The sequence below is a fragment of the Gossypium raimondii genome, chromosome 7 (genome assembly GCF_025698545.1).
Source record: "Gossypium raimondii isolate GPD5lz chromosome 7, ASM2569854v1, whole genome shotgun sequence".
Taxonomy (NCBI): domain Eukaryota; kingdom Viridiplantae; phylum Streptophyta; class Magnoliopsida; order Malvales; family Malvaceae; genus Gossypium; species Gossypium raimondii.
The window spans coordinates 25,517,145-25,529,436 of NC_068571.1; the positions used below are offsets into that span (position 1 = coordinate 25,517,145).

General features: G+C 34.4%; 1 protein-coding gene across 1 annotated transcript; it reads left to right on the forward strand.

Annotated features, from left to right (window-relative positions):
- Positions 1-4,865: 4,865 nt before the first annotated feature.
- Positions 4,866-5,729, forward strand: LOC128042527 (uncharacterized). Its single transcript, XM_052633893.1, has 2 exons — positions 4,866-5,099; positions 5,313-5,729. The coding sequence occupies exons 1-2, from the start codon at positions 4,866-4,868 to the stop codon at positions 5,727-5,729; spliced, it is 651 nt and encodes a 216-aa protein (XP_052489853.1).
- The last annotated feature ends 6,563 nt before the right edge of the window (positions 5,730-12,292 follow it).

The window sequence follows — 12,292 nt, forward strand, 5'->3', positions numbered from 1 at the left end:
GGTTTATAAGGGCAAAACAGACCCTAATGCATGATATCTGTATTCTGATAGACTGATTTGAGCATTTAGAAATTGTTATGTATGATTTGACTGGTTCTTAATAACATGTATGTTATCTACATATATAAGCATACAAGGCATGAAAATTCGGTTATATCTGTTATCTGCTACTTGTATCTGTATATGGGGTGGGATTTGTTTATTGGAGGAAGTGTTCTGTGAGGTAATATTTCACCCTTATTCTTGTAGCACAGTTGCAAATTATTCTGATAAGTGTCGTACGGACACTATGTGGTGTGTAGGGATGGGTGAGTGTTTTATACCCCACATGGTGTGATGGGATGGCTGGAGATGGTGTGTAGAGGATGGGGGTATGGTTTTGCATATCTGTGTTTTGATTATCTGATTCTGACATGATCTGGTTCTGTTAAGGACTTATGTCCGTATTTGTATCTGTTCTGCATATGGAAATTCATAGTATATTTGAATGTCTATCTCTGTTGGGTTACACACTGGATTTATGAAAACTCAAATCTATTTGTCTGTTCTGTTTAGGTAATCCTCATACATAGGCGGGTCGGTATGACGGAGTCTCAGCGGTGACTGCTAGACCGAAAACTACTTTAAATTAGTGATTTATTTACTTTTCTGATTTTTCTTGAGAGTTTTGTAATTTTTGGACTCTTAGGATTGTTTGATTTTAATTTTGGTTTGGTTGTGCTTTGACTTTTATTCTACGATGTTTGACAAAAACAATAGTTTTACGCAAACAAATGGTTTTTGAAAACTCAAGCTTGATTTTCAACTATAACGACTTACAGACTTTCGCTGCCTTTTAACATTTTAATTTATGTTTTACTTAAAAGGAAAATAAATGACGGTTTCATTAAAGAAAAAAATAGTAAGTTTTTCTGAAAATAGGGACTCTTTTAGAACGATAAAATTGAGAAGTTTAACAAGAATGTTTTGTTTCAAAACCTCTTTTTCGTAACATTTCTAGATTCGGCCATAATGTCTGGGCCAGGTTTGGGGTGTTACATTTAGTGTTATCAGAGCCAGGTTACAAATCTCGGGCTGTGCATTTTGGGTTCAAAATTCTATTTGTAAAAGAACTAGTTTTTAAACAAAATTTGTTTCTTTTTGAGTTAGTATGTGGTACACCGAGTTTCCGTCACCGATCAAATAAGTACTTTTGGACTTAGAAATATTGTAGTTAGAACTATCTGAAACTATACTGAGTTAGCTAAAAACTGTGATTTCTGAAAGATTTCTGAACTTCTGATAAATATTTGAAGCATAAAACATTTGCTAATAAACACTGAAACTGATGCATAAAATTCTATAACGTAGATAAACTGAACTACAATGAGCACTCGTGGAACTCGCGGTCGTCGTATTTGTAGGCGTGGCAGGTGTCGTAAGGGGACTCGAGCTGAGTCTCCTTTTTGGGCAGTATGTCAAATCTAGATACGAGCGAGACACCAATTTCACCTACTACCAAAACTGGGTCTCAAAGTCGCTCGGTTGGGGATGACATATTATCCCAAGCCATGCTGAGAGTTTTGGAGAGGGTTGTTGGACCCATTGTGGATCTGGGGGCCGTGGGTCGGTAACTGAATGACTTTGGTCCAATGGAGTTGAACTATTTAGAGGCGTTATTGGAGTTGCCCCTACTGTGGCTGAATACTAGTTAGAGGCCACCGAGAGAATAATGAACGACATTGACTGCACTCTTGAGCAAAAACTGAAGGGTGAAATTTCTTTGCTTCCCGACGAGGCATATCAGTGGTGGTTATCGATTGAGAAGGGTACTCAGCCGGATCGAATTAGTTGAGAGTATTTTAATACTGCCTTCTAGAGGAAGTATGTGGGAGCGAGTTATGTAAATGCTCACAGACATGAGTTCATGAATCTCACGCAAGGTGATAGGACTGTGGCCGAGTATGAGGCCGAATTTTTAAAGCTGAGCTGCTACACTCGAGGCATGGTGGCATCTGAGTACGAGAAGTGTGTGCATTTTGAGGATTGTTTGAAGGACATTCTGAGGGTTTTGTTAGCTCCGCAGAGGGAGTGAAAGTTCGTCATTCTAGTGGGCAAGGTGAAGAACGCCGAAGAGGTTAAGCACGTTGAGCGCTAGAACAGAGATCATGAGAGTGGCTAGAATAAGAGGGATTTGGAGCCCTCTAGTTCTACTAAGAGGCCTAAGAAATGGGTTAGACTTAATGAGCCTGCTAGAGTGGGAGTTCCAGTTGCTCCCACTGAGGTTCAGCCATGCAACGATTGTGGTAAGCGCTATCCGGGTGAGTGTTGGAGGAGATTAGGGGCTTGTTTGCATTGTGGGTCATTGGAGTATCAGATTAGAGGCATTCAGATCAAATGCAAGCTTAGGTTTCAGGTTTTGTTTAGCCTCAAAGGGCAGTACAACAGCCACCTAGGGGCTATGGTCCGGCTAGGGGTGGTAATGGTTTGGGTAGAGGGCAGAGAGCATCGGGAAAAGGTGCTAATCAGACTGAGGTGAGGGAGCCTACACTAGTTTATGCTATTCGATGCCATGAGGATAGAGACGTCTCTGTTGTGAATACGGGTACGTTCTTTATTTTTGGTGCTATTTATACTACTTTGATAGACATAGGGTCAACACACTCGTATGTAGCTAGTACTATCTTTGGAAACTTAGGGATTACTGTTGAGAGTACTTTTGGTGGGATTCCTGTACTGAGTCCACTGAGTCAATCTGTTCAGGTTAATAGACTGTATAGGAATGTATCGCTGGAAGTTCAAAGGGTTGTGTTTTCGGCAAATCTAATGGAGCTATCGTTTAGAGAGTTCAACTTGATTCTAGGTATGGACTGGTTAGTAGAGCACCGAGTCAATTTTGATTGCATGACTAAGAGGGTTATTTTGAGAGCCGAGGGTGATGTGGAACTGATTACGACTGGCAATCATCGGGATTACTTATCCAATGTGATCTCAACTCTAGTAGCCGAAAAACTAGTTCGGAAGGGGTGTGAAGACCTTCTAAGTGTTTCAGTTTCTGAAGACTCTTCTGTCAATAATATCAGAATAGTGAGGGAATTTTCGGATGTATTTCTTGATGAGCTACTGGGTTTACCTCCGAATCGAGAAGTTGAGTTTGGTAGTAAACTTCAAGAGCTTACGGAGCTAAAGGCTCAACTTCAAGAGCTTTTGGATCATGGATTTATCCATCCTAGTGTGTCTTTATGGGGGCATTGGTTTTGTTCGTAAAGAAAAAACGATACTATAAGGATGTGTATCGATTACCGATACTTGAATACACTGATTGTGAATAATAAGTACCCACTTTTAAGAATTGATAATTTGTTTGATCAGTTTCGTGGAGCTTTAGTATTCTCGAAAATATATCTTTGTTCTGACTAACATCAGCTTAGAGTTAAGGAAGTTGGTATCTTTAAGACGGCTTTTAGGACTTGCTATGGGCACTACGAGTTTTTAGTCATGCCATTTAGTTTGACGAATGCTTCGGCTACATTCATAGATCTAATAAACAGAGTTTTTTAGCCGTATTTGGATTAGTTCGTTTTAGTATTTATCGAAGATATTCTGGTGTACTCTAAAACTGAGTATGAGCATGATGAGCATCTTAGAGCAGTACTTCAGATACTGCAAAAGAAACAACTCTACGCTAAGTTGAGCAAATGTGAATTCTGGTTAAAGAAAGTAATGTTTCTAGGGCATGTGGTTTCTGTTGAGGGGATCCGAGTTGATCCTAGAAAAATTGAGGCTATACTTGATTGGAAATAGCCTAAGAATGTTTCTGAGATTCATAGTTTTCTAGGTCTTACGGATTATATCAACGGTTTATTGAACTTCTCATTGATTGCAACACCTCTGACTAAACTTTTGTGTAAGAATATTCCTTTTGTCTGGACTGATATGTAACAATCGAGCTTTGAGAAGCTCAAGTCTATTCTGACTCAGGCTCCTATTCTGATATAGCCTGAATTCGGTAAAGAGTTTGTGGTTTATAGTGATGCATTACACATCAGTTTAAGATGTGTACTGATACAAGATGGTAAGGTTGTGGCTTAGGTGTCCCGACAGCTTAAGTCACACGAGGGGAATTATCCGATGCATGATCTTGAATTAGCTGTCGTTGTGTTTGCTTTAAAGATCTAGAGGCATTATCTGTATGGTGAGAGGTGTATTATCTACACTGATCACAAGAGCCTCAAGTACCTCCTTACTCAAAAGGATTTGAATCTCAGGCAACGTCGATGGATTGAGCTGCTCAAGGATTACGACTATACGATATAGTATAATCTCAATAAGGCCAATGTAGTGGCCAATGCTCTCAATCGTAGAGCAATGTCTAATTTGAGAGCGATGCTCGTTTATCTCAGTTTGATTGATGATGGAAGTTTGTTAGCCGAGTTGCAAGTTAAGTCAACTTGGATTGATGAGATTTGGGATAAGTAGTTAAGGGGTGATCCTCTAGTTTCGCGGTTTCGTTAGGTTGAGAGTGGCAGTACATCTAATTTTAGGCTGATTTGAGATAGCCGATTCTGCGGGAAACACATAGTAGCCCTTATGCTATGCATCTCGGTAGAAATAAGATGTATCGGGATCTCCGTGAACTGCATTGGTGGTTGGGTTTGAAACGAGATGTAATAGATTTCGTTACTCATTGTTTGACGTGCCAGCAAGTTAAGGTTGAGCACCAGCTGCCTTCGGGTTTGCTCCAACTCATTAAGATTCCCTTTTAGAAATGGGAACATGTTAAGATGGACTTAATTAGTGGGTTGCCTTTAACACCTACTAAGAAGGATTCTATTTGGGTCATCGTGGATTGGTTTATCAAGTCCACCCATTTTATTCCGGTTCGAATGGATTATTCTCTGCAGAAGTTGGTGAAGCTCTACATTTCTGAGATTGTAAGACTTCACGGAGTTCTGGTTTCGATAATTTCTGATAGAGATCCTCATTTCACTTCTCGATTTTGGAAGAAACTTTATGAAGTTCTGGGTTCGAGATTGGACTTCAGTACTATGTTCTATTCTCAGACTGATGGTCAATCTGAGAGGGTGATTCAGATACTGAAGGATATGTTTCAGAGCTGTGTAATTGATTTTCGAAGTAGTTGAGAGGATTTTCTACCTTTAGCTGAGTTTGCCTACAACAACAGGTTTCAGTCTAGCATCCAGATGACACCTTACGAGGCTTTGTATGGTCATAAGTGTCGTACTCCACTGTGTTGGACTGAGTTAGGTGAGCGATGAGTTTTGTGTCTTGAGTTGGTCTCCGAGACTAAAGATAAAGTTAGGTTGATACAGGATCATCTTAAGACAGCTTCTGATAGACAAAAGTCTTATACAGATCTGAAATGGAGGGAGATTGAGTACTCTATGGATGTCTTTGTTTTTCTTAAAGTATCTCCGTGGAAGAAGATTCTACGGTTCGGACGTAAGGGCAAGTTGATCCCTAGGTTCATTGGGCTGTATCGGATTCTGAAGCGTGTAGGATCGGTCGCTTATCAGTTAGAGCTACCTCTAATGTTAGACTGTATCCATGATGTGTTTCACGTCTCTATGTTGATGCGGTATCGGTTTGACCCATTTCACGTTGTTTCTGTTGAGAAGATTGAGGATAGATCAGATTTGACATTTGAGGAGGAGTCGATTCAGATTTTAGATCGAGATGTTAAGATTCTGAGGAGGAAGTCTATTCCATTAGTTAAGGTTCTGTGGTAGAATCATGGCACTGAGGAAGCCACGTGGGAACCTGAGGACTACATGCTTCAGCATATCCTCACCTATTCAGATCAAGTAAATTTTGAGCTCGAAATTTTTTTTAGGGGGTAGAGTTGTAATTCCCTGAAATATTTAATTTTTTTTCTATGAATTCTGTCATAAATATGTATTTGCTTTAGTGGCTTAATGTTCTGAATGTGTGTTTGAGGTCTTGGGTTCAAGTCTCGCTTTCTGGAAAATTCTGTCATTTTGACCCAAAACTTATCTTTGGTGGATTGAGTTATATTTTATCTTTAGTAAACTCATATCAGAATGAGCCTGCTAGTTTGAGTGGTAAGGAGTTAGTTTGCTAAAGCTCTCGTGTTCGAATCCCCGTGTGAGCTTGGATGTTAATTTTGTTTCGGTTGTCTGATAGATGTTTGGTGGAGTTGGGAGTCTGAAGTAGTTGGATGTGGTTAGTGAGTCAGATTTGGTGGGATTAGGTTGGTTAGTTGGTTAGTGGGGAGTTGGAGGAGTTTATTAACTTTATTTTTTTAATTTTTAATTTTTAATTTCTATTTTTCAAAATTCTCTTTCCCTTTTGACGTCATTTTTTGTTTCTTCTTTTTTTCCTTCTGTCTTCTCTATTTCATTCCTACTTTCTCCTCATTCAGTTCCATCAATTTTGGCCTCAACTCACGTTTCTCATTGCGTTAGGTATTCTCGATTTCTTCGTGCGATTTCATAGGTAAGGGTTCGCTTTGATTTAGGTTTGGAAAAGTATTGATTAATGTTTAAGTATTTGGTTTAATGCTAGATGAATCTGTACATCTTTTTGTTAGATAATTCTCAGGAAATTTAAAACTCCTCGGTAATGTAGTAAAGCTTCGGGGCTGCCGTTTCATGGGTAAGCTTTCGAAATATTTATAAATTTATTTTGTTAGTCAAAACAGTTTTTTGTTGCTTTGTAATCATGGGGTGATTCAATTGAAATCGAAGAATTAAGATAGATTTCGAGCATTTTCTTGATGGATTGTAGGTTCTGGTTGTCTAGGGTTTGCCTTTGCATAAAAAATGAATGAGGTGTGTGACGAAATCACAGAAAAACGAGGTTCGGCAAAATTCAAAAAAGTGGCCTGTCAACGCCACACGGGAGTCTACCTAGCCGTGTGTCGTGTGAAGAGTGAGCGTGTGGTCGTGTAGGTCATATGAGCTTGGCCAATTTGGGCGTGTGGACCTACAAAGGCATGCCACACGGGCGTGTGGACCATGGACCAGGCCGTATGTGCCACACGGGCACAGACAATTTGGGCGTGTGAGCCCACACGGGCATGTGGGCCCAAAATTTTGAAATTTTCCCTAGGGTCACAAAAGTCGATTCAATCGACTGTGGGCCTTCCGTAGGGTTGATAAAGGCAAAACATACCCTAATGTATGATATATGTATTCTAATATACTGATTTGAGCATTTAGAAATTGATATGTATTATTTGACTTGTTCGTAATAACATGTATGTTATATATATATAAGCATGCAAGACATGATAATTATGTTGTATCTGTTATCTGCTATTTGTATCTGTATATGGGGTGGGATCTTTTTATTGGAGGAAGTGTTTTGCGAGGCAATATTTTGCCCTTATTCTGGCAGCACAGCTGCAAATTATTCTGATAAGTGTCGTGCAGACACTATGTGGTGTTTAGGGATGGGTGAGTGTTTTATACCCCACATGGTGTGATGGGATGGTCGGAGATGGTGTGTAAAGGATGGGGGTAGGATTTTACATATATGTGTTCTAATTATCTAATTTTGACATGATCTGGTTCTGTTAAGGACTTATGTCTGTATTTGTATCGGTTCTGCATATGGAAATTCTAAGTATATTTGAATGTTTATCTCCGTTGGTTACACGCTAGGTTTATGAAAACTCAGATCTGTTTGTCTGTTCTGTTCAAGTAATCCTCAGACATAGGTGGGTTGGTACAACGGCGTCTCAGCGGTGACCACTAGTCCGAAAACTACTTTAAATTAGTGATTTATTTACTTTTCTAATTTTTCTTGAGATTTTTGTAACTTTTGAACTCTCGGGACTGTTTGATTTTAATTTTGGTTTGGTTGTGCTTTGACTTTTATTCTGCAATGTTTCACAAAAACAACGATTTTACACAAACAAATGTTTTTTTGAAAACTCAAGCTTAATTTTTAACTATAACGACTTACAAACTTTCGATGCCAATTTACGCTTTAATTTATGTTTTACTTAAAAGGGCAATAAATGACGGTTTCATTAGAGAAAATAATAATAAGTTTTTCCGAAATTGGAGACTCCTTTAGAACGATAATATCGAGAAGTTTAACATGAAATTTTTGTGTTAAAATCCTTTTTCGTAACATTTCCAGATTTAGCCATAACGTCTGGGTCGGGTTTGGGGTGTTACATCACGCATTTAGTTATTGTGATTTTTATGTGGAGATAAATATTTTTTCATTTTTAATAGAATTGATTGGTTTAATTTTGATTTTGATTAAGATATATAATTATTGTGGAATGTGAGTAAAAATACTTACTTGTCATGAACTTCGGGATATTCACCCTATCTGTGATGATTTCATATTATTGTAAAATTTGAGATGAAATTATATTATAAGAGGTGGAGGTTAGAAAATATTTATGTTTAAACTTTTATAGTTGTAAAGCTATTTTAATTTGACATTATAATATTTTTATTTTGTTGTGGTATGATATATAAAATATATATTATCTAACCATAATGATTTATTAGTGACATGAATTTATTATTTGTTACGTTTAATATATGTTTTATTTATAATTATTCATTTCATTTTTATATGAATAAATAAAATTTTATTTAAAATAAATAAGTATTCATTAAGGTTATACAATAAAATGATTATATGCTCTGAGGAGCTTATATTTTAGCTCCTTCGATGCAAAATTTTGTAAAATATAATATTATTTTTCGATTAAGAAGATATATGTTGAATAAAACCTTCATGTGTTTTACATTAAAACCATATATATAAATAACATGAGATACTCATGTATTTGTATTATATATATATTCCTCGAAGGAATACATTACTCTTCAAAGGGTAAAGATAACTTATGTTATCAATGTGATATGAAAGATTATTGGTCACATGTGGCATATGCCCAAATATTTTGTTTCATTAATATTCTTTGAGGAAGGATATGTGAATGTAGTAATAAATTCTATCATTATAGATAGAAAGTATTTATCTTATTTGGTATGAAATCAAACAAAGATTATTCCAATATTTGATAGTACAAAATAGTCGAAAGCTCTAGAAGAGCTAATATATTAATATCTTGTGATGGTTAATCTATTGGTTTTAAAAGATATTTATAATGGATATTATATTAAGATTGTGAAGGAAGAAAATATTATATTTCATATGAATTACTATTGCTATAAATATCTATTTTGAAAGGATGAAAATAGAGGATTGAGTTATTAATTTATATTTATTTTATAATATTTGTGATCTTTTGTCATCATCCCCATTATGGGGTTGGAAGTAAAATATTTGACTGTGAAAGATCTATTTATGAGCAATAAAATATGATAATTCTAACTAAAGCTCGTTATGGTTGGATGCACCTGAAGTTGCAAATTTTTTTTAGATATTTGAAGATTTTGGCATATTCCCTAAAGCGAACATTGCATATAATTGTTTGAAAATTATGTTTATTTTGTTGACTTAGTGACATTATAATATTCACATTGATTTAAACATTTCCAGTAGTAAATGTCACAATAGCACTTATATATGGATACAAAGTAAAATGAATTATAGTAAAATTATTAATTTGTTACAATTTAGTACAATTGAAACAAATGTTAAAGTAAACCAGAAGTTTACTAATACAAATGCATTTACTACTTGGCGTGACCAGTTAGACCATCCTGTATCATTTATGACGCGAAAATTAATTAAGAATTCATATGGACATTCATTGAAAAACCAGAAGGTTCTTTAATTTAAAAGAATTCTCACATGTTGTTTGTTCTCAATGAAAATTGATTATTAGAAACTCACTAGCTAAAGTTGAGATTTAATGTCTTGCATTTCTGAAATGAATATGAGTCCATTCATCCACCATGTAGATGGTTTTGATAATATATGATTTTGGTAGATGCGTCTACAAAATAATCACATATGTGTTATCAATTTGCAACCTGTCGTTTGTAAGATTTCTTGTTTAAATAATTAATTTTAGATCATGCAATTAAGACAATTCATCTTGCTAATACTGATGAGTTTATATCTCAATCTTTTATTGATTGAGTTTGAAAAACTTTTGTAAAAGTTTGCGCATAATGGTTTAGAGAAATTATTGATTGAACACCTCTGATTAAAGTTTAAACTATTACTTACGAGAACTAAATTTTCTATTTCAACATGAGATTATGTTGATTTACGTGTTGTACGCGTCAAGCCAATAAGTTCTAAATACTCCCTATTACAATTGGTTTTTGACCAAAAGCTAAATATTTCTCATCTTTGAATTTTTGTATGTGCGTATATGTTCCAATTACTCCACCAGAACGCACAAAGATGAGTGAATCTTCAAAGAAACTTGAGAAAATATATTAATTACAAGTTTCTTTATATTATTAAATGTTTTTAATGTATTCAAGATTCAATTATACATGATTTGTTATTACAATTTTGATTCGATAGTTTTCCCCACATTAGGGGAGAGTAATGTGTAGGGGGAGAGTAATTTGAACCAGAAGTTCAATAAAGATAACTCATTACAAGTTAACTGTTAGATGTATTTACAAACTTAATGAGAATAACCAAGTGCTAAATACCATCATCTAATATTTTAATTTGAATCAAAGTCTCAATAGGACAATCAGTTAGAATAAATAATAGATTGATCGATTACAAAGATGAAAATTCTTCTAAATGGTTATATAGTGGAGGCGGGTGCTCTAAAAGAGACCCAATACATAACTAATAAGTAAAACTCCAGAAGAGATCCAGGCACCTGAAACTGAATTTTAAAATAATGAAAATAAGATATCTAGATAAGTTATGTCAATTCGAGAAAATGTGGAACCGAATAATAAAAGTGGTCGATAATGATTTTGCATGAAATATTATTATTGAAATAATGAAATAAAATGAAGATCTTGAATAAATATATTGAGAAATATAAATATGGAATAAATTGATAAAAATAGAAAGACACAACTCAAGTACACTTAAATTCGTGGAGTTTTTGGACCAATAGTCCAAATATCTAAAGATATAAAGCCACTGAGGGTGCAATTGAAGTAGTTTTGCAAAAGCGGATTAAAAATATGAAGTTTTTCGCTAAGTCCTGGCGTTGATTATGAATAGATATAATATTCTTTTGTGGTGGATACAATAGCATTTAGATATATTATTAAATTGACAATTCATAAAATATTTAACTTGCGTCTAATGGTTTTTGTTACAACCTTTTATGAATCACTATATAGTAAAGTTTATATTAGAATCCTTGAACGATTTAGGATACTAGAAGCATATTGAAATTCTCGAGAAATTGTTCATTTATATGAATTGAACTAATTTGAACATATGTGGTAAATTTGAATTAGTGAATAGTAGTTGAAGGAGGATTATAAAATGATCCAAAATAACTATTTGTGTTTTTATAAAAGAATCATGATTAAAGTTTGTTATGATTATTGTTGAATCTCCTGAAGAGATCAAAATATATTTCCCCCAAATTTCCCTCACTCATGACTTTTAAAAGAATGGTAATATAAAGGCTTATCAAATACATTCAAATAGTCGTTTGAAAAACTAGTATTCAAGATTGAATACGTAGAATATGAGAAACTATGTGATGTTTTCATGAGGGGAGTAAATATGCGTTGCACTCCTTTTCCCTTAACTGAGGTTTTGTCCCATTAGGTTTTCCTGGTAAGGTTTTTAATAAGGCAATATATTATTCGTATTATAGATTATGTACTCTTTTTCCTTCATTAGGTTTTATCCCACAGGGTTTTTCCTAATAAGGTTTTAACGAGGCACATTATCTACTAATGGACATCAAAGGGGGTGTTATGAATATCTTATTAAGTGGATGTCCATCATGATCAAGACAAAGTTTTAATATACTTTAAATTCTAATAGTTATTAAAATTAGATCTCTACTTCTTTTATACTTCTTATGCCTATAAATAGAAACTCGATGAAGCATTGTAATCATCCCTTTTAATCAATAAAGTACATTCTCTATTACTTTCATATTTTCTTTGTTCTTTATTCTCTTCATCTCTCTTTATTTTATAACAAGATATCAACATAATTGATTATTTAATATTTAATTTTATTTTAATAACAACTTTTGAAAATAATTTAAAATTTAAATAATATTCTTAGTATATTATTGAAAAACATTTTTATTAATTTTTTAATAATAAAAATATATTACAATTTGTAAATATTTTATAATAAATATTTTATAGTATAAAATATGACTATTTTAATTATATCAATATGAGTTTTTTTTTTTAAATCATTCTTAGCTCCATTT